Raw genomic sequence first — 23560 nt, 5'->3', positions numbered from 1 at the left:
AAACTAACAACACAAATTACACATACACACACACACACACACACACACGAGTATGTGCACTATGCAGTTGTAAGTTGAGCAGGTTCCTGGAATGCTGGAGTGAAGGACATCTTGTCAGACATGTGAAGTCTCATCTGAAACTTAACACATGAGATGGAAGAAGGAAGTGAGCAGCTTTCTGGATCTTCCCTTGGGTGAGCAGTAGATGCACAGACCTGTGTGCCTCCAAGAGTAGAAGATGGTTAATGAGAGTCAGTATGAAAGAACAAAAGGACCCGCTCACCTCACCCCCAAATAAGTTTTTCCCACATGGAATAAGACTAGACCTTGCATGGAAATAGGTCTGTGAGCATTTAGGAGAACAGCCACAGGTAGCATTGTGGACATGTTGGTCGTGGGGCTTGAACTGAGGGCCTTGGCACTGTCCCTCAGCTTTTTCTCTCAAGGTGAGCGCTCTACCATTTTGAGTCACAGCACCATTTTTGTTTTTTCTGGTGGTTAATTGGAGAGTCTCACAGACTTTCCTGCCCCAGCTGGTTTTGAACTGGGATCCTCAGATCTCAGCCTCCTGAGTTGCTAGGATTACAGGTGTGAACCACCATCACCTGGCTGGAGAGGCTATTCTTGACTCAGGTTCAGAAAGGCCAGACTTGTTGAACTCAAGTTTTATAAGCTTCTCTGCTTTCCCATGGAAAGAGAAGCAATGGCATAAAAGAAGAACTCGGTGCTAATGACAATGACTGCTGTTCTGTGGTTCCAGCACTGGTTTGGAGTAGTTTGGATGTTGCACGGTACTCTTTGCTTACTCCAAGAACAGGCTGTTTCCTAGGAGGGAACTCAGAAACGTCAATAGAAAAGAATTGTGTCTGTTACTGTTTTGTGAATAGTTAAGGATTTCCTGAAAAAGACTTCACTCTGTAATGTCACCAGATCCTATGAGGCTTCTTTTTTGATTTGGAAGAGGAGAGAGGGAGAGGTTTTCTCCATGCTGTGGGGAGTTTCTGCCCTCTGAGATCCACTCGCCCTTCGTAAAGCAACCGCATTCTTTCAGATTTGGTGGATGAAGTAATTACAGAGTAGGTAGTTGAGCCTTCTTTATGAAAATATCATAAAGCACACTTGGAATGGAATATAGCAGTAGACTTTTTTTTCCTTTTTACACGTTTTTCTTTTACTCACACCATAGCAATTAGGACTGTTTTGCAAGAGCTTTTAGCTACTTATAAAAACAAAGTGCCTCTCTCTAAAATTTAAAAAAAATGGCCTGTTAACTCTTCAAGGAACGGCTGGGTCATGTGGAATGCTGGGGTTTTGCTTTGGAATTGGAGAAAACTATTTCATCGACTTTTTTTCAAGTCCTCCAGCTCACCTCAACTGAAGTGTAGTAGTTTAGACCAGCAATGCAATGGTGGTCTTAGTCTCTAACACAGGGGCCAGGCCCAGCCCAGGAACCAGGCCTCTGCCACAGGGTAGTTAAGGCAGGACTTGAAGGGTTCAGGCCAGCAGAGCAGACAGCAGAAAAACCAGTTCTGTGAGCCTGGGAACCCCTGCTAAGCAGCGCTGTTCTGTCTGTCCCTGGGTGTTTGGGTTTCAGGTTGTTCTTTTGTTCTCAGACTCTGTTTTCATGGGAGGCAAGAGCACAAACAAAAACAAAAAATGGATTCTTGTGGGAATACAACAAGTCTGTTTCTGTCTGGGGTTTGCATCAGCGGTTTGTTTACTTTTCAAAATGCTAGTGACTCACCACCTTTCCAAGGGAGACCAGGGGAGGGCCGCACACTGTTCAAAAAGTAATTTTGTAGAAACAATATATATATATATATTTTTTTTTTAAAAAGGACACAGTGCAACAATATTGGGTAGTTGACAGGGTTGGAGTAGTTCCAGGGGCAAAAGACTTCCAGGATAATTGTCTGTAACCAAAACTCCGGGGGGGGGGGGGGAACCACAGGAGAACAGTGGTGAGAGCACAATTATTTGTTTTTTATGTTTAAAAAAAACAAAAGGCTACAGCAATTTTAAGTGACATAAGAATTATCTTTTGGCCAGAGTTTTCAAAGAGATTATCTTTACCAAAGTCATCACAGTATGGAAATGTGCCATGAAAAAAGAAGTATTCAAAGTTGTTAACTTTTCTAAACATAGCAACTTCTTTTGAAATAGAAAAATGAACACAATGAGAAAAATGGGCTTTCCATCAGGAAAAGCACCCTCCTAGTCCAATCCCTTCCTGCTCCATGCCCTGGAAAAAAAAATTCACTTTTCAATCCTTAACTGCAATCAGAAACACTAAGCATGGATGCTTTCCTTGGTAATTAATGATTATATTAAGATTTAATGGTTTACAATTTAGATGAATATATCATGATTACAGCAAAATTGCACTGTTGCCAATTTGTTTTTTCCATTCTGAGTCTGGGTTTCGATTTGCTTTGTTTCTTGTCCCTTTTTTTTTTTTTTTTTTTTTTTGCAGTCTGAGTTTGTTGTTGTTGTTTTTGGTTTTTATTTTTTTAAGACTGTGATTGAAAGAAGCAGGTTTGATATGAGCCCAGTATGTTTTGAATCCCATCTGGAACTTTCCCTTCTTTCTCCCTCTCCTCCCACCCCCTCCTTCCGCACCTCCACCCCTGGTAAAGATGGTGGCTCCCCAAGACAAGCATGTGATCAGACGAAAGTTGAAAAGTTAAGCAACTTGTATAGCAGCTGACAGGGTTGACATTTCATTAACTTGTTGGTTCAGCCTTCAAATGATTTTGTGTGGCAAAGCACCCTCTTGTTTGGAGTTTACCGCTTTTGATTCTTCCTTTTCCCTTCCAGGCTACAGTCATGTTTAATTTGGAATCTGGGCTCCTTTGGCAAATTAGCAATTAGAACAATTTTGTGGGAATATGTATATGTGTCATTAGTTTTCCTGCAAATTAATAGCAAGGGCAAAGGTCAGGCAGAAATTTTCCACTTGACTGCAGCTCCTCTATTGAGACTTGGCACTTGGGTTTGGAATGGCCACAGCTGCTCTCCGACACCCTTTTCCTCTAGGAACTGTCTTTTAATTAGTTTACCTCATAGCCATCATTACAAATATTACTGCCTCCCCTCCTTGAGATAAAATTACTGTTTCTACAAAATATTCCAGTGACATCTTGTACACCACTGCACGTTGATGGTGGGGTCACTTGAATGCAGCATTTAATCATTAGATCACCTCCATCCACGTCTCCTAATTAGAGTCCTTACGATACATTTTTATCTGGTAATTAGCTGAGATTGGCTCTTTCCTCTGTGGCTTATTAGAGACAGCCCAGCAGTGGGTGTGAACCATGGTGTCATTTGTCAAGCCTGGTAAACCCCTCTCTGCTCCCTTCTGACTCAGTGTTTTAATTCTGCTTTCTACCTGTGTCCAAAAGCATCCAGAACACACGTCTTTCTTCTGGGATTATGCTAACCTGCAAAGATTTTACTTTCTATTGTTGCTTCTTTGCTAGAAATTGCCTATATTGGCAGACTTTTGCAGAAGCTGCAAGAGTACTCCTTCTTGGTATATTTGATAGCATGGGCACCAGTGGATCCATTTAACTCTTCTTTTTAGATGTGAACACCCACAAAGATGGGCTTGAGTTTGTTCAATGTTTATGAGTTTTCAGTTTGGACAATGAAACGAGAACCCAGTGACTTTGTGCTTGTTATTGGTGTTTGTTTTGTCGGTTTTGGAGCTTAATTCACAAAGCTACTTCTGGTTTTCTGGTGGTTAATTGGAAGGAAATACTCTCACCGACTTTTTTGCCCAGGCTGGGTTACAGGATCCTCAGATTTCTGCCTCCTGAGTTACTAGGATTACAGGCGTGAGCCACCAGTGTCCTACTTGCGTTAGGTTTTTATGAAAGTTACTCTGGGAAAATGTTCATTAGCTGGGTGGTGAAGCCAAGAAGAAAAGTAAATCCTTGGGGGAGAGAGAGAGAGAGAGAGAGAGAGAGAGAGAGAGAGAGAGAGAGAGAGAGAGAGAGAGAGAGAGAGAGAGAGAGTGTGTGTGCCCTCACTTGCATATAGCCATATCAACTCTTGATGGCAAGCACTTTGAGGACAGTGTCCTACAAATTCCTGTTTCCACTAAACACAAAGTATTATTGATGGAACTTTATTCATGCACAGGGGTAAAAGCTATGTGTTAAATTGCTTCCAAAACTGCAGAAAACTGAACCTGGCTATGAATGTTGGTTTTTAAACAGTGGGTGTGGAAAGGTTGTACAAAGGGTAGAGAATCATACAAGTAAATATCCAGTGTCATACCAAGCAGTGTCAGCTCACCAAGCCTCCACTTTGTTCTAGGTGAAACACGACTGACAACTTCCTTGTCAGTTACAAAATCAAATGCTATCAGCGCAGGGGCAGGTGTTTTTGAACATGACTTTTGCAAATGTTTTTCCTGACAAGCTGATGTGACTTTATAACATTGGAATTAAAAAGCTATACATGTCTGAGCTTTCTCCACTAATTTCCTTGACCATCTGCTTTGGCTCACGCTAGCTTATCCTCCTGGTCCTAGACTCGGTCAGTGATGATGGCCTGAGACTAAGAAGGAGTGAGCCTCCACTCTTCCCCACCTTGGCTTGTTGGCCCTGGGCTGCTACCCTGAACTGTTAGAACTTGGTTTGCAAATGAAGGTCACAAAAGCCAAGTTTCTAGCATGGTGTAAAGTACAGGGCAACTCACCCCATGTGCCCTACTTGTTGGAGGTCAGTAAGGGCCCTAGCCTGTGCGTCCTGAGCCTTGGAAGGAAGGGATATATCATATGCTGAGTCAAACAACAGTTCACAGTGAAACTAGAAAGGAGTGCAGAAGTCAAAACACCTACCTTACCTCATGCAACTTGCCTTTTTCTCATGACTACTTCTTTAACAATGTTATGTTTTTTCCTCCTCCTCCTCCTCCTCCCTCTCTTCCTTCTCCTCCTCTTCCTCCTCCTCCTCCTCCTCCTCCTCCTCCTCCTCCTCCTCCTCCTCCTCCTCCTTCTCCTCCTCCTCCTCCTCCTCCTCCTCCTCCTCCTCCTCCTCCTCTTCTTCTTCTTCTTCTTCTTCTTCTTCTTCTTCTTCTTCTTCTTCTTCTTCTTCTTCTCCTTCTCCTTCTCCTTCTCCTTCTTCCTCTTCCTTCTTCTTCCTTCTTCCTTCTTTCTTCCTCCTCCTCCCCCTCCCGCTCCTCCTCTTTTCTCCTCATCCCCCCATCCCTCCTCTTCTTCCTCTTCATCTTCTTCTTCCCTTGGCCCTTATCAGACAGGTAGAATCCTCATAGCCCTTTTTATTTCTGGAGTGTGAGTAAAGATGGAATCTTCCCAGCATGTTAAAACCCACTTATAATAGACTCTGATTATGAGCTCAAGGGACTCTCATTTCTAAAACCTTCCACAAATAATGCCTTGTGCCTAAGATCGGCTCAAATGATGGTGAACTATTCTTACCATAGGAAAGTGTGATTTGAAAGCTGATTTGAGAAAACGTTGGTGCTTTGCTGAAATTTCTTCAATTTGGGGAAGGCTCTGTCTATATCTGAGATAGCCATTCTGGGTAAAGAGTGATTAACAAGCTGAAAACAACCAAAATTCTTCTGCACTGTGAAAAGTGAGAATAGTATTTCTGTTGCAGCAAACTTTGGAAAAGGGTTGTCCCTTTCCACTAGCTATAAGGACAGCAATGTAAGTTTAAGACAAGATAAACAGTAAGTCAGACTGTTACTGGCTCATTCTCCTCTATGGGATGTTCAAAAATATTAGGGTTCAACATCTAGAGTGTGTTATATTCCTAAATAGAGCCCAGTTCTGTATTTGATTGGGTTCATGAAGATCACACAAAGGCTTTGCAAAGCTTATGTCCCCTATTGGATGAAAATTCATGTCTGCTTACTGTGAGCACTTCACAAAGAGCCATAGACCCAACACTTGCTTCCTGCCATCTCCATTCAGTTTCTTAAAGGACTTGTGTTACTGACCTGACTTTTTGTGGCCAATATGGTAGCTCTGAGCCACATGGGGATCATGTATTATTTAAATTCATTAAAATGAAATAAAAACCCCATTCAAGAAAAAAAAATTAGAGACAGGGTACTGGTGGGTCATGCCTGTCATTCTAGCTACTCAGGAGGCTGAGATCCTGAGGATCACAGTTTGAAGCCAGCCTGGGTAGGAAAGTCACTTATCTACAATGAACCCACCAGAAAACCAGCAGTGGTGCTGTAGCTTAAGTAATAGAACACTAACCTTGAACAAAAGAGCTCAGGGACAGCACCCAGATTCTGAGTTCAAGCTCCACAACTGACAAAGGAAAAAAACAAAAACAAAAAGGAAAGAAAAATTGAGTAAACCCAGCTCCCCAGTCATACAGCTGCACATTGGAAGCTCAGGCCTGTGGTACTGACCATCCACCCATGCCATAGAACCCCCACCCACTTCCTCTTCTCCTTCAAGATTTATAGAGCATTGCCATGCTCATCCAAGAGTGAAACTTCAGCCTGCTAGATAACTCTTTGCATCTGTAAACATCCATTTGGCAGCCTTTAGAAAAGAAGAGAGAACATGGCAAGAGATAGGACTAGATCCTACGTGAATCCTTTATATGCATGCCTTCTTAGAGAAATAACACTTCCCAAGTGGGTCCTGTTTCCCCTGGGAGGAGGAGGGAGGGATGGGAGATGCTTTTCTTGATGGTTGTGTTTTTCTGAAGGTCTCCTAAGCGGTGTTCTTTTCCTCACAGCTAAATCTGGTATCAAGCGTCACACTTTCCAAGTCCGCGTCCGAGGCTTCTCCACAGAGCTTACCTCATACTCCAACCACCCCCACGGCCCCTCTGACTCCCGTCACCCAAGGCCCCTCCGTCATCACCACCACCAGCATGCATTCAGTGGGACCCATCCGCAGGCGGTACTCAGACAAATACAACGTGCCCATTTCTTCAGGTAGCTACCTCATTGGCGTCTCCTGTGCAGGCAATGTCACCTGCAGTTCTATTCACCAGCCCCCTGTTTTTACCAAAAAAAAAAAAAAAAGGTAATTAACAGAACAACGATCCTTATTTTAGCAGATATTGCGCAGAACCAAGAATTTTATAAGAACGCAGAAGTTAGACCACCGTTCACATATGCATCTTTAATTAGGCAGGTAAGTCAATAACAACAGCATCGTGAAATGATCTCAAAAGGTATATGCAGACATGAATTTATTATATTGATGAAGTAGATTTAAAACCGTTTAGTATGCAAGCATGCTGAAACCTTTTCTATAAGGTTTTTTAAAACTGCAATATATAACATAATTGCTTTTGATTAAGTATTACAATACGATGTGATTATTAGAAAATTCATTTCACACAACAGTGAAAATGAGCCTGTTTAAAGATGGCAAGTCAATTATCACAAGCTACAGTAATCTCTGATCCCTAGAATTAATCTGAGCTCTAAATAATTACTGAGCTTTAATCAGCTAGTGAAATGTTTTGCATTTCTCTTTGATTCTGCTTTATGAATGACTAATAAATTAATATTTCTGTACGGAAACAGAAATAAAAACTCAAAACAATTAGATAATTCCATTTTGAGTTTTGCTATTGAACTGTTAAATACAATCATTAATCTTAGATCCTTCTACAGAAACCTTTCTTAGTATCTAGCTCTGAATCAGTTATGTTATATTTTCAAGAAAGGTTATAATGGTGACTCTGCCGATCTCATCATAAATTATCTTCTGATGCTTTCTTTGCTTTGCAGGCCATTCTTGAATCTCCAGAAAAGCAGCTAACACTAAATGAAATCTATAACTGGTTCACACGAATGTTCGCATACTTCCGACGCAATGCAGCCACGTGGAAGGTAAGCTCTCTCTCTCTCAGGCCTGTGTAGTCTTGGATTTTAAACTTTATAGAACAGAGGTGGTTCATGGAGTTACTGGGCCACAAGAATGTTATATCTGTAATATTTTGATACATTCAGAGTATGCAGTGAACAGGAATACTGGATGGGGAAACGGGTTCCATTGTGGTTGAAGGAGCTTTTATCACAGGCCAGCCAGGGAAGTCACTCTGTGGTTGAAGTCTGATGCTATTGCTCACAGTGAGCTCAATCTCTTACTTCACAAGGCTCACCCTAATAGGGGTTTAGCTGCAGCCAGCATTTGCAGGGGTACCTTGCATTTTCACCATCTAGGAAATTGGATCAAATGACAACACTGAATATGACCTTCATTAGTTGGATCAAAGTTCATCAACCCCATTAGCAGAGAAGTCCAGGCAATCCACATATGAGCACTCTAAATGGATGCTTCTAACAGAACACTGTGTAGTTTGGGGGTTTTGGGTTTAAAAAAAAATCCCTTTTGTTTTATTCGGTTTACAATCCCTCCCAGCTTCACTCATACCCTGAAGAAGAAAAGTTGTTTCTGGATTATGGAACTGAATTGCAAAACCAGTTGCTACCAAACAGGTCAAATTCCCCTAATTCCCCTAGCTTTGTGTGTGATGGCCCTGCCAATGCTGGGGTCTTGTGACCTACCTTGTTCCCAGCCCATCGGTCGGTTCAGAAATTATTCAAATTTTTACTCCATCGTATTGATTAAGGCCTCGCAAATTTTTACAGGTTCCCTGATGTCTATTACTTTTGTTATCAGCCAAAAAAAAAATGGAAGAGGGATGCATAGATATGTAGAGTTTTTGATTTTTTTTTCTACCTGGAATTATCAAAATCCCTGAAGTTCCCAAAACAATTAGACTTTTTTTTAACACAAACATTGAAGATGTTTATATTTTATTATAGGATAATAAGGAAAATTACTTTGCTTCAAATAAATATCTTCCCTGCTATAACCTTAATTTTATATGGGGGAAAAAACCCAAAATACATTTCCTCTGCTAAGGTTATGATAAAATAGCATTCTAAAAGACAGCAACTAAGCATAGAATTAATTCATCAGACACATGGGACTGCAGAGAAACTATGTTTAGAATCTTCCCCTTTTCCTCAGCCTGCCTTGGGGGATGAAATACAAAAGATCTGTAGCTATGAATGTTTTAAAAATTTAGGAAGTAGAAACATGAAGCAGAGCCTTTCCTTCAAGTTGCTTTTTGGAAAAGCCAAGTGATCAAATTTAAAAATAACTGCCAGTTGTGCATATGAATTAAAGCTGCCAATCCCATCTTTACATAAAACTTTTTTAGTTTTACCAAGTAGAGGGAAAAATGACATCAATATAAACAACCCTAGGTGAAGGCTTTAATAAGTCATAAATCTGTGTAGTTTTCCTTCTGTGACCCTGTTGGAGCTGTGATCTCAATATAAAAGGTGAAATGGCCAGGCACTGGTGGCTCCTGCCTATAATCTAGCTACTCAGGGTCTGATATCTAAGGATCACAGTTCAAAGCCAGTCAGGACAGGAAAGACCGTGAGAGTATTATCTCCAATTAACCACCAGAAAACTGAAAGTGGTGCTGTAGCTCAAGTGGTAGAGCACTAGCATTAAGCAAAAGAGTTCAGGGATGGCATCCATACCCTGAGTTCCAGCCCCATAACCAACCAAAATTAAAAAAAGTTGGGGGCGGGGGCTGGGAAGATGGCTCAGTGGTAGAGTGCTTGCCTTGCATGCATGAGGCCCTGGGTTCAATTCCTCAGCACCACATAAGCAGAAAAAGCCAGAAGTGGTGCTGTGGCTTGAGTGGTAGAGCACTAGCCTTGAGACAGCGCCCAGAGTTCATGCCCATGACTGACAAAAAAGAAAAAAGATCACTTGTCTTTTTTTTTAAGATTCTTGATTTCTCATTGTTTCTACTTCTTACAGCTCTGGAAAAACTATATTAGTTCTTTTAGATGAGGGCAGCTTCTTAATTTTTTTCAGCTTCAATAAATTTTGATACTTATTTTAAAACGTCACAGTGATTGGAGATGATGATAATTTATTTCCCAGTTCTGTTTCCTATACATGAACTTAATTTAGCCTGGATTCTTAATGAAAACTTAGTTTTATTTATATTTTCTTCAAGTTGTTTGACATGTAATAACACACCTTTAATATGCCTTTGTATAAGAAAGTGAACAAATGACCTACTGAAAGGTCAAGGGTACAATTTCTACATAAAGAAACCTGCCCCTGGACCGTAGGCAGGACCCAGGACCATTGTTTTTAAGCGACCCATGAAAAACATTGTGTGGGGCTGGGAAGGTGGCTCAGTGGTAGAGTGCCTGCCTTGCATGCATGAGGCCCTGGGTTCGATTCCTCAGCACTGCACAAGCAGAAAAAGCCAGAAGTGGTGCTGTGGCTCAAGTGGTAGAGCGCGCTAGCGCTGAAGAGCTGAGGAACAGCACCCAGGCCCAGAGTTCAAGGATCCTTCAATAGTCTTAAAGATATCATGAACCTTCCCTAATTAGTACCCCAGAATTCTTTGAATTCTGTGGATTCTTTTAGTGAGCAGTTAGTTCATCACGTCCGTACATGTAGCTTCAGTATGAAGCTTCATTATTTCCTAAGTGTTCCATATAAGAGAAGAAAAATTATTTCATAGCCTGAATCCTCATAGTCAACAATTATGATGTTCCCCCAAATACATTCAGATTTGCTACCCTCTAAAGAGCCAACCCGACAGGCAAGAGAGGGTGTATTTCACGGTGATGAGAACAGAATCAGGGTTTATTCATAAGGCATGTGAGGGACAATGGGTGTGTAGACTCGTTGTGCCCCATTGGACTCCACTTACTCTTCCTGAGAAGGATCTTTCAAATTGATATGAGTTCTGTGTCCAACATGAAGTCTGGATCACCAAGTTCAATCAGCCAGAACTAAAGAAATGGAACCTTGTTGTGTACCCAGTAAATGTCGTCGTACATTCTCCTAAAAGTCAAAGGGAAAATGAGATGTTAAAAAAGCTCTTTACTTTTTATAGTCAGGATCCCCCTTTGTGGTGTGTAGTGGACATGAAGGGTTTCAGCTTAGCAGTGCTTTTTTAAATCTGTGTTTTTGTACAAACCATCAACTGCAGAAATGGGATCATTTTTGCCATTGAGAGTCCTACTCTTGTGTTCCTCAGCATCTGTTCAGTTAATTTAATTATTAATTATTCCTAGTAAGCCCCAACTGTCACATACATTCCAGCAGGTAAGACATATTTTGATGGTGGATACTGATCCTTTAGGAGTTTATCCTCTGGGATAACTTCCTAAACATACTCTCAATGGTAGACACCCTATCTACAAGTCTTCCCTAATAAAAACACATGGGTTCCAAAGCTAGATGCCATTTATGTAACAGGATTTACCAGGTGTTCATCTTGCATGGTTTGAAGGATATAGTTTTATGTTTAATCTATATCTTTATTTTGAAGTCATTATTTTGACAGTATTTTCAGAGTCATAATATACAACCTATTTGGGGTTATATGAATATTATAAATATTTCTTCTGGTTAGATATTACCAGAGAGAAGACTACAACACCAAAGTGCAACTCAAACCTAACTGGGGTTCTTACTAGAAGACCCCTCCCTCAACCACAGAGGGGGCCCCCCCCCTTCGGGGAGGGGTGGTAGCTGCAATTTCGGGGCGGGGATAGTTTTATAAATGTGAGGCTGAAATGTACTGCTGTGTTTGGAGACTTTTCTTATAGAAAATGTAAATGTTCTCTCTTTTATACTTGCTGCAGAATGCAGTGCGTCATAATCTTAGTCTTCACAAGTGTTTTGTGCGAGTAGAAAACGTTAAAGGGGCAGTATGGACAGTGGATGAAGTAGAATTCCAAAAACGAAGGCCACAAAAGATCAGTGGGTACGTCCACCATGTTTGAACTTCTTAGCCTAGCTTGGATTGTGCTAACAAGTGTAACATAGAGGCTTTGGCTGCTAGACGGTGTTAGATCCAAGAGCTGGTGTCACGTTGTCTCAGTCAAGGGAAGCAAAAAAGCATTTCATCCCTCCTGTTTCGTACACCCACCAGTCCCCCTGCCCTGCTTGCTGGTCTTTGTTGCATCACATGCTAGTAGCTTTTAGGTGGCAATGCATATTAACCCTCACAAACCATTTGCTTATGCTTATTGCATTTTATTTTCTTTTTCCTGTTCCCTGTATTGGATGTCTGTTCTGCCCCCAACCCCGTCTCCTTTTGTTGCCACTTCATCTCCTTTGCTGCTGCTCCTATCCCAGGGTGCCATTCGCACCAACCTCTCACTGCATAAGTGCTTTATCAGAGTAGAGGATGAGTTTGGGTCCTTTTGGACAGTTGATGATGAAGAGTTTATACGTGGCCGCCATATTCAACGAGGCCGTCCTCGCAAATACTGCCCCGATGAAAACTTTGACGAGCTTGTCACACAGTAAGAGCCTTTACTTGCTTTTGTTTTTTTTTTCTGCTGTTGCTTTGGCTTTGCATGGTTGACTCATCCCATGTAGTTTTTGCATTTCACCAGTAGCAGTGCCTCAGCTTTCTGCAAATGGAACTAAATTGTGTGATTTGTACATGCATCTCTCTCGTTTCTCTTTGGAACACCAGTTGCCTTGAGTAATGCTTTTTTGATGTCTTTAATACAAATTATTGGTTGTATGTCGATTCAGCAGCTTACGGGGACCCTCTGATTAAATATTTTGTGTGTGACCCTAATTCCTCCAAGCAAGAAGGAAATTATGGTTAAAACGTATTATCTGTTGGGATATAATGTATTTTTTTCTTATTTATTACTAAATATAATAAGAATGAAATGATTGCAATGCCTGAATCCAGCTGGGTGTGGTGGCGCACGCCTGTAATCCCAGCACTTGGGAAGCAGAGGTAGGAGGATTCCAAGTTCAGGTCTAACCTGGGCTACATAGAAAGACTGTCTCAAAGTGGGGGGGGGAAATTGTTCTAAGCTGGGGGGTAGGGGGGGAGGAGGTATTGGGTGGTGGATGATGCTACTATGTGTATTATGGGAAGCCATCCTTCTCCATAGAGAATTTCTTAGTGTTTCTAATTCTTTAGTGGGCCAGAGATTTTTTTTTAACCATATCTTGGCATCCATTGATTGGTCAGTTACTAGAGGGAGACAGTACCCAGTCACTTCAGGCCCTCCTAGATCTCGCTGTGCAAATAAACACTGTAGGACCAGACTTGCCGTGGCATGCTCTTATACTCCTTCCTCCTCTTCTCTTGGCACTAAACATGCCTGAGAGAACTTCCTAAGGGCTGCTTCCTAATTTCCTGCAGCAGCCATGGTAGAGGTCCAGTCAGGAAGAGGCTTCAGAGGGACACCTCTCTGCTGACTCCCAGGTCCCCCGCCATCTCTCCTTAATCCCTACATGCTACCTTCCTGCTGCAGTCTGGTCAGTGATTTACCTATCTGTACCGAGGTCTCAGCCAGAATCTGACACCCCGTCACCTTGAACAGCATCCCCAGAAATTTTTGCCTAGTCCAGCCCTGTAAAAGGAAAGTGGACAAATAATAATAATAATAACAACAAAACAACAATAATAAGGGGACATGGATGGCTACCAGGGAGCTTAAAAAACAAAACTTAATTGGCACTCCGGGGGCCGAATGGTGTTTAATTTTGACTTTTTATCTTTTTTTTTTTTTTATACAGTAACCCTTCCCTTATTAAAAACATGCAGAGCAGCCACGCCTACTGCACACCTCTTAATGCTGCGTTACAGGTAAGATGAATGGCCGTCCAGAATCTGCTGCGGCGACACATGTCTCCCCCACTCATTGCAAAATATATTAGCCTCGCTCTAATTAGATATTAAATTTTAATTCCGTTAAACTTTTTTCTTAAGTGCACAAAGCTTCGTGCTCCCTGGAGGCAAACACATCGGGCTGCTTCAGCATTAGCCAGGATGCTTAGCATTTTGAATATTGTGGCAAAAAAATTAAAAGTTCACTTATTAATATTTATCAGCAGTATCATAATTTCCATCCTCTTATTTCAGAATTTCACTTGAGGCAAAAATACCACAAGTGTAATTACTCTAGCACAGCTATTAATGTGCTGCATGATAGGCTAGTGGATCACATGCCCTCCCATTGTTCACAGGTTTAAAGAGAAAGCGGAGCTTTGTGCTCCTTTCCTCTCCTTGCCACATCCATTTCAGTATCTCTTCTCAGGGGAGGGGTGGCACCTGGATTTGTTTCGTTTTGTCTTAAGTCGACTGTTTTTGTAGAAACAATAGAGAAGTTGAAGCAAACTCCAGGCTCCCGGTAACTTCTTGGTGATCACAGTATAATTGCACAAAACATTTTCTGCTTTTGTTTAGTTTTGTTTTTGTGCCCATACTGGGGCTTGGACTCATCATCTTGGGTGCTATTCCTGAGCTTTTTGTGCTTCAGGTTGGCACTCTACACGAGAACTACATCTCTGCTTTCTACCCGGTGGTTAATTACTACCCAGACTGGCTTCAAACTGATCCTCACATCTCAGCCTTCTGAATACCTAGGATTATAGGTGTAAGCCACAAGTTCCCAGCCCAGAACATTTGTTTCCTACAGACAAACCAAGCACTTGTTATGTCACTAATATCCTATGGGATGAATTCCTGGTTCTGAGCAGAAGGTCAAGATCACCTGTCTTGCATTACCAGAACAGCCTGTGTGTCTGTAGCAAGTCTTTTGTTTATTGCTTTTTTTTTTAGTTACCATGGTCCCTGCAAGTCCTCTCTCAAATCCTTATAATACTCTAGTATTCGCTCATTGAAACACCTGGGGTTGAGGCTTGAGTTTTCAAAGAACAATTATAGGCACAGTCCTTTTAGCCAGTGTTCTTGTGGGATTTTCACCTACCCAGACTATTGGCCTGAAGACAGGCTGACAGAACTGTATTAACTTTTCATGATAGATTCTGCAGGTAAATCTCACCTTGGTAATCCAGTACCACTAAGAATCCTCAAGGCTACTACTCTGACAAATTGGTTCTTCAGTTGAACTTCCAAAGATTATAGCACATAAAATCAGAGATTAAAATTTCTTGGGTTGAAAGCAGAACTAGAGAAGAAGGGCAAGTTCATTTAAAAAAAAAAAAAGAAGTTGAGACACTTGGCATTATGGGAACAGGATGGGGGAGGAGGATATTCTGATGCACAGGAACCTGGTGGTTGCTTCTCAGTAAGCAAACCTTCAGTGTGCATCTGTTTGATGCTGCGCCCACTCTGTGCTGCTCACCACCGTTTTCCCAGCTCACTAGCAGCATGTCTTGGAGCTCACGATGGCTGATCTGTCTCCTACCCAGTTCAGCAGCAGATTCACTGAACTTAGCATTTCAGTAATTATATTTATTTATTTTTAGCCTGATCTAAATTTAATAGGAGAAACTACTTTCTGCGTTCCTTTTTAATTACTTGTAGTTTACACAGTAACTTCAGAAGAGTAAATGAAAGCACGCTTAGATGCTGCCACTGTAAATACCATTCATTAGTAACTTATTTTCCCTGGAGTCTTGCAAAGTGTGAATTTAAAGGCAGCTCTATCTGGAAGAGTATTAAAATTACAAGCACATTTTACATTCATGAGGCAGAAAAGCAAAAAAAAAAAAAAAAAAAAAAAGATACTCCATCGTCTAGATCTCCTTAACTATGTGGCTAATTTCGATTAGAAAGCTTATCATTACTCAACTGCTCCTGTTTCACCTTTATGCTGGTCTTCCCTGTTCCAGTGGGAGTCCCAAACTCTCCAAGAACAGTTGATGTCCACAACTAGGAGAGACCAATAAATGACAATAATGCATGATTTAAGGAGCTACCCATTTCCCTCTCGTCTGTGATTTGGATCAATCTCGTCTGTGATTTGAAAGTTAAGACCACTTTCTGCCATGCAAAATTAAGTCCACATCCTTTCCATTATCACCCATTTTCCATCCTTAAAGACAAGAAAGAATAATAGTGGAACGCTATCTCAAAAAAAAATTTTTTTTTACTAGACCAATATAACGCATGCTTATACAATTTATAAAATAGGACAGCAGAATTCACTACAGAAATAAAACATGGGACTTGGGACAGATTGCATTATGCTCTGAAAAAGTGAAGTAACTAAGGGTAACCGTAAAGCTTCGTATTTATAGACTGTCTTTTCCCGAAGATCTCGGAGTGGCTAATGTTCCAGAAGCCATGGCACTTACAGACTTCTATACCGTTCCTTAAGCACCTTCAGGTTTTGGCAGACGTGCCAGTTGAATAGGAAATCACGTGCTGTGCCCAGGGTCATTTATATAATTAAGTCCATTATCAAGATTGTGATCCACCTCCTTCTAAGGAATACCACCTATGAAAAGGATGAGTCTTGTTAGGCAGATGCAGATTTTTCTACCTTTTGGGGGGTTGTTCTGATCTCTCATACAACAGCATTTAAGAGATTCTGAGTAGGTTAAGATGCAGGATTTGACTGTAGCCCATTCTCTTTCCTTCCCTCCCTCCCTCCTTCCCTCTCTCTCTCCCTTCCTTCCTTCCTTCCCTTTCTCCCTCCCTTCCTTCCTTCCCTCTCTACTCCCCCTCCCTCCCTCTCTCCCTCTCTCCCTTCCTCCTCCCCCCCCCTTTTGATCTGATATACCTTGTCTGAGAGTCAAGGTATCCATACAGAAGGATCAGAAGCCACTGCATGACTTCCTTCACTGGAATTTGGGCCTCTACTCAAGTTCTGTGCCCCAAACTCAGTCAGAAATGGCCATAATTTGAAATAATTTAGGAGATGAATAGAATGAACATCTACCCAAAGGAGCTTCCCCCTGTCTGTGGGTTGACTAACATATCCCAACAAACACATTCTTAAGGCTATTTCAATTTTCTTTACCACTCCGTTTTTGGCATTGGAATCTGCTAAAATAGCCAACTGGCACTAGCCCCACTTTGGCCACAATCCTGCCTTGAATGACAGTGAAATTGTCCTGGGAGGGCTCGTCTGTATTTCCAGTGAGAAGCAGTTCCCTGGACAGACCCAGAGTAACTTTCAAGATAAAGAGGCATGACCACAGTACTGTCTCAAATAAAAATGTAGCGATAGCAATCTAGCTGCCGTTTGCAGTCGCAGCGATTATTATCTGCCAGCCACTCTGCCCCAAAGAGTAAAAATATTTGACAGACTACAGGAGAGTGGGGAGAATTCATCAAATTGAGTTCTCCACACTGGGAAATAAAAAGGGGATTTTAAAAGAAGGCAGTGAAATAAACTCCAAAGTGGGCGAGAAGTTGCCTAGGCCCCGCTTTGAAATCGAGTGTTAGACTAGGTGAGCGTGTATGGGGCTTAACACAGGACTTGCATCGAAGAAGCATTTCTGGCTCTGGGGTTTTATACAACGAATGAAGAGTGAAACTGTGACTGTCAAAACAGGCAGACTCCCTGCAGCCCGGCTGTGCTCCCTTTTTTTTTTTTTTTTTTGGCTTGTACCTTCTCTTCACTGCCAGGATTTCTAGAATAGTTTGGACTCTTGCAAGATGGGCCAATTGAAGTCACTATGCCAGATTGTCTTGTGATTGTACTTTTTTTCTCATTAGGGTAGGAAACCAGGCATAGTGTATTCTGCAGGAAGACAGTTGTCATAAATCTTGGTCTAATTACAGCTGCCACTTTTTCAGTGTCTGCCCTCTTTAATGAAATGAAAGGCACTGGGTCACACTTGCTGCCCAAATGAAACAAATATGGTTACTTTAGATTTTAGCCATGTGGTGCTGACTAGTCTGTATTTCACACTGGGCAGCTGTTTTTATTCAGATACAGTAAGACAAAGTGAGTGGTATAGAGTTTAGGGTGGGTTTTTCCCTCCATACCCCCCCCACCAGGCACTTTTTTGCTGACACTCATTTAGACTGACTTTGTCACCTTTAATATCAGAGTGCTCAGGCACCCAAAAGAAATGAGATTTAGAGCTTCTTTTTGCTAAGGATTTTTCTTTCGTTGTAAAATCCCAAGTGATTGGTCTGAGTCTGAAAGATTGTGCACTTGCTACCTTCAACCAGTTTTCTCGGACTTCACTAAACACATTCAAAAATCATTAAACCGGAAACGATGTGGTGGGGAGGAGGGATAAAAATTGATTCCAATTCTATAATGTCTTCCTTTTCTATAAGATCTGGGAGGTAAATGTTTATGGAAGTTCTCATAAATTTGAGCAGTGTGCCCAGAATAATCAGATCAAATCTCTGATATCCAATAGCAGAGTCATCAAAATGAGTCAAGAAATGAAAATCCCATTATATTTTCACTATGATCTTGAAATATTCAGTTCCTCTTGAAAAAGGCGGACAAAAAAGGCCTGGGATAGAAACCTCATAATGGATAGCTTTGTCTAAACTGTAGGACCCTACCCCACAGGACCACATCAAGCATGGGCTTTTTTTTTTTCAATCCCCAACATACCTCTTCTAAAGCAAACCTGGGACCGGGTGCCTTGAGTCGCTTTTAGAGTTCAGTCTCTGTATAATGTCTTTGAAATGTGTATTTGCCAAGCAGGTGGCCCGATGGACTAACGCTGGAGGTTACTGAATTTTCCCACAATTCATAGCTTCTGTGTGCTACCTACCCTATGACTTCCTCAAGTTCTCTCTTGGTTGATGGCAGGCTTCCATGGCTGAGAATAGTATACCTCTATACACTACCGCCTCCATGGGGAATCCCACTCTGGGCAACTTGGCCAGCGCAATCCGGGAGGAGCTGAACGGGGCCATGGAGCACACCAATAGCAACGAGAGTGACAGCAGTCCAGGCAGATCTCCTCTGCAAGCTGTGTGAGTACTGCGCACCCCCTGGGCTTTGCCAGCACACCCCAGGCTCCCAGTTTCCTATACACACCGAACACTTTGGCATTCTCTCTCCATCTTTCCCATAATTCCTCATGACTTAGAATCCAGGGAGAACCCCTTGGTACTTCCTTTTCCTATAAAAGCCGTTGTCTGCCATGGTACAGGAAACTCGCCTCCTTTGGCCGTTACACAATCATCCAGGGGGAGAGTTGGGAACCTAAATTCAGCACGCATCTGCTAGACAAACTTTTGAGTTCTGTTTCACTTTGGGGCTCACTGACCCTGGCAGAGGGAACAAAGATGTTGCTCTGAGTTGTGTGCCGGGTTTCGGCTGCACACAGCCTTATTACTAAGCATTAATGATGGCACAAGTGAAAGGCAGCATGATTTATAGATTGCTCTTAAAATATCAAAAGGAAAATTAATAGGAGCATTATCGCAGCAGACGGCAGTCTAATGAGTGCACATATAACTGAATGAAGTGATGGGCGAGGGTGGCTCTTGTGGAATGTGAATGAATGGTCACAGGGACCAAGCCAGCCGTCACTAAATCCGAGGCCACCAGGCCATGAGGCTGTGGTGGGTGATGACTGAGAAAGCATTTTTAAACGGAGAAAAGCAGCCACATTATTCCAAGAGATCGGATTTCCGGCAAAACCGTGGAATGACAGTGTCTCCCTTTCAGTGAGTTTCTGCCAAACTGTGGTCCACATTAAGTGAATAAACCGATTCAGTGTTTGCATTCCTGTCGGCTTCCAGAACAGGCAAATGTCTACACATTCTTCACTCATCAACATCTTGTTTTAAGGATAATGTGAGTGATAGGAATGGAAAATGTGACCTGTAGCAATTAAGAACTGAAGGAATTGGCACCTAGTGACAAAGAGAAAAACGTTATCTCCCAGCATAATTAGAGGTTATGGGGAATTTGAAATCTGATTTGCTAAGCATTTGCATCTCATGCCCAACGTGCTTTGAGAAACATCTTTAAAGATGAAAAATAATCATTTTTAATTTCTATGAAAAGCCTCCAAAATATTTACTTCAAGTGTTTGTCTTCGTACCCACGCTGCTCTATTTCTGGCTTTATTGTTTTATCATTACGTCATTGTCATGACATTAAATTTAGGAGAAAATGTAAATGGGAATATAAACCCTTGAAGAAACACATATGAGAGCAAAACTATCTGAAGTTGATGAATATTCCTAGTTTTTAATACAGAAAGATCACTGGGTGGGGTGGAAGGGTACAGTGCCGAGATAAAACAAAAACAACATATTTGGATACAAGTTTCACAATCAACAGTTCAGAGTCAAGCCGTTCTTTTCCTGGACAGAGTAAAGTTAACTGTGGAGTTAATTTGTTTTCATGACTTTGAATTAACCCCAGTGCTTTCAAAAATGATGTTTTACAAGTCATCATAATTTTTTTTTAATTTTTATTTTTTTATTGTGAAAATACTGTACAGAGGGGTTACAATTACATGGGCAAGGTAATGAGTACATTTCTTATCAAACATTGTAGCCTCCTTCTTTGTTTCCCCTTCCCATCCCTTCCCATCTTCCCCCTGCCCCCCCAATCCTCCCCGCCCCCCCCCCACCAAACTTGTAAAGTTCATTTTCAACATAACGACTTGTACATCTCATTGTTGCAATGAGTCCACCTGTATCCCTATTTAAACGACTTGTTTTTCCCCTTCCCCTCCACAAATTATACCGACATCAAATACAGTGAAAGCAGGGGTTATACTGTGGGAGAGGGACATACAAAGCAACAAAGAAGTAATCTTATAAATGCGTTAGAAACAAATGCATGAAAGAAAAAAAAACATTTGAATACATATCTTAGGGTTCATTTCCCTAATGAAACTAATGTTTGCAGAGTTTTAGAAGAAGCACAGAGCCCTGCCCAAAGACGTCACTAGGTTTATACCTGGAGGTCAGTGTGGCCCCAAGTCTGTCCTCAATGGCTTACTCAGTTGTTCTTTCTGACCCTATACTTCCGTATAGCAAATTCCATAGCAGTGTCATTTTCATACTTGTCCTGTATGCATTACCCTGCTATGATGCAAATCGTTTCTTAACTGTTCCCAGTCTGTTGGAATACATCTAAGCCATAAACTTTATAGCAAGAATGGCCGCTTAAGGTGCTACAGCATGTCTCATTCTAACTTTTTGGGGCACTCCCTACCACTACATTTCATTTAGGTTCTTTTCTAAAACACTACAAATTATGATGTGCTTTGATCCTGATAGGAGTTTAAAGGAGCAGCAAAGCAAAATACTCCATGCTTGTCTGTGCACACACACCCTTTCCCTCCCTCCCAAACACAAGGCCTTTAAACACCATTTGGCTTTATTTTAAAACTCCTGTGTTCACAGAGTGACTGTAGAAAGGAATTATTCAGATGTAAGGGCAGGGCAATGAGAGGCTTTATACCATTGTTCATGGGTAGATCTTTCAGAAGATGTTGGAGAGAAAGAGGGATAGGCCTGGGTAGGTAAGTTGGCAAGAGGTACTGATTGTACCCCAGCTACAGTTTCTAGGAGACATACTATGTGTGTGTGGGAGAATCGTGTCTTCAACACTTTACATCCTACACAGAAATCCATTCTATGGGATCCCCAAGACACTGTGTGGCACACCCAAGGTGGTCTGCAAGTTTCAGCTGCCCTAAGATTGGATTTCATGCTTATGCTGTCTTAGGAGTCCTTCATACCTAACCTAGCATATAGACAGGTTGTCATGTTAGAGCCAGCAAGGATGACGGAGTTATTACCTTCCTTTGCCACAGTAAACAATACATAAATTTGCTATCACAGAGTCATCGCTAGGGCTACATTTATGAGAATCATACATGTGTCTGGGTGATTGGGGCATAGCTTAACAAAATATCTGCACAAGTCTAAAATTAGAAAGCTAGAATTTCCTGAGGGCTGTTCTAATTTCATTTCTTCTAGGGTTCCCCTCCTCGCCCCCTACTCAAAACTTTCCATTGTGTTATCTCTTCAGATTCTGGTTTATATACCTGGAAAGATGAGGAAGTCTTGATAACTACAAAAGAAAAAAAAATCAAAGAGAAAATTTTAACCTGAAAAATGACATTAAACCTCAATACCTGGCTAAGTAAAACAAAATTTTGTCTAATCAATTTTACTAAAACCATAGGACTAAAACCCATGAGGCAAGTAATTTATAAAAGACAGGATTCTCTAGAATGAAATATATAAACCTTAAAGAAATTCTCACCGTTAGCACAACTCTTAAGACGTTCACTTTGAGGACTGTTAGAGTGGCTCACGCGGTAGAGCTCCTGCCTAACAAGCCTGAGGACCTGAGTTCAGACCCAGGTACCACCAGAAAATAAAACGGAAATGCAACTTAAAGTCATCTCTGCTAGGGGCTGGGAAGGTGGCTCAGTGGTAGAGCGCTTGCCTTGCATGCATGAGGCCCTGGGTTCGATTCCTCAGCACCACATAAGCAAAAAGAAAAAAGCCGGCAGTGGCACTGTGGCTCAAGTGGTAGAGCGCTAGCCTTGAGCTGAAGAGTTGAGGGACAGCGCCCAGGCCCAGAGTTCAGGCCCCACGACCGGACCCAAAAAAAAAAAAAAAAAAAAAGTCATCTCTGCTACATCTCATACCTGCTAGGTAATGTTTTATTGTTAGTATAAATTTATTGTTATCACTTCCTAAGTCAGGTAATAAGTACATTTCTTTTGTTTTTGGACAATGTACTTCAAATTTTTTATTTATCTTATATTTTTATTATTGTAAGGATGATATGCAGAGGGGTCACAGTTGCATAAGTCAAGTAATGAGTACACTTCTTTTTGGATAATGTCACCTCTTCCCTAGCTCTCTCCCCACTTTTTGTGCCCACCCACAAATTATAGAGTTCATTTTCCACATGGTGTCTAGAGAGTACCACTGCTACATTTGTCTTTTTTTGTTGTTTTAATGATTTTTAGTACTAATGAGATTGTGTCTTCATTGGTGTAGCTTCTCTGGAAATGAGTATCACTATAAATCATAAGCACTGTAAAGATGTTTTGGCCTTTGCTACAACAATTCCAATCTTAGAAATGCATCCTAAGGAGGTAGATCAACAGAAGTAGAAAAATTAATGAGTAACAATGGTTTCTCTATTATGCAAACATCGAAGGAGGAGGATAGCTTTAGAAAAGGCCCAGTATTAGGAAATGTCAGTAGGTTCACACAATGGAGTTTCTTTTTTTTTTTTGGTTGGTCGTGGGGCTTGAACTCTGGGCTTGGGCGCTGTCCGTGCGCTCTTCAGCTGAAGTCAAATGCTCTACCGTTGAGCCACAGCACTACTTCCGGTTTTCTAGTGATTTTTATTGGAGATAAGAGTCTCACAGACTTTCCTGCCCGAGGTGGCTTTGAACCGTGATCCTCAGAGCTCAGCCTCCTGAGTAGCTAGGATTACAGGCATGAGCCACTGGTGCCCGGCTATGGAGTTTCTTATACCCCTAAAAAAATTACATCTGAAAAATGAGCACAAATACAGTAGCTTTGCTATTTCTGCAATCTATAGAAATATGATTTCCAGTGGGAAGAGAGGCAAAATCTGACTTTAATTCAAGGGTTATCAGTGAGTTTTTAAGGAGTACTCATCAGTCTACCTACCTAGCTCATCGGTGGTGGAATCACTTATTTTAAATACTTGCTTGATTTCTCCTAATTTTTTTTCCTTTGATGTTGGCACTGTGGCTTGACCTTGGGGCTTTGCTGTTGTCCCTTAGCTTTTTCATTGAAGGCTGGCACTCTACTCCTTGAGCCACAGCTTCACTTCTGGCTTTTTGATGGGTAATGAAGAGTCTCATGGACTTTGCCGT

At 41.6% G+C, this 23560-nt stretch overlaps 1 protein-coding gene across 9 annotated transcripts in view; it reads left to right on the top strand.

Annotated features, from left to right (window-relative positions):
- Positions 1-23560, top strand: part of Foxp1 (forkhead box P1) — a 645990-nt gene that overhangs the window by 619728 nt on the left and 2702 nt on the right. For 8 of the 9 annotated variants that reach the window (XM_070018960.1, XM_070018954.1, XM_070018955.1 and 5 more), the window contains 6 exons: positions 6738-6939; positions 7062-7141; positions 7747-7848; positions 11659-11780; positions 13568-13637; positions 18526-18692. In XM_070018960.1, coding sequence (XP_069875061.1) covers positions 6738-6939; positions 7062-7141; positions 7747-7848; positions 11659-11780; positions 13568-13637; positions 18526-18692 — 743 coding nt within the window. The remainder of the gene's footprint in view (positions 1-6737; positions 6940-7061; positions 7142-7746; positions 7849-11658; positions 11781-13567; positions 13638-18525; positions 18693-23560) is intronic. The other variant, XM_070018961.1, reaches the window with a different exon arrangement.

Source organism: Dipodomys merriami, unplaced genomic scaffold (assembly GCF_024711535.1).
Source record: "Dipodomys merriami isolate MVZ:Mamm:240054 unplaced genomic scaffold, mDipMer1.0.p SCAF_13, whole genome shotgun sequence".
NCBI lineage: Eukaryota > Metazoa > Chordata > Mammalia > Rodentia > Heteromyidae > Dipodomys > Dipodomys merriami.
The sequence above is the reverse complement of the archived record's forward strand: the minus strand, read 5'-3'. Positions and strand labels throughout refer to the sequence as shown.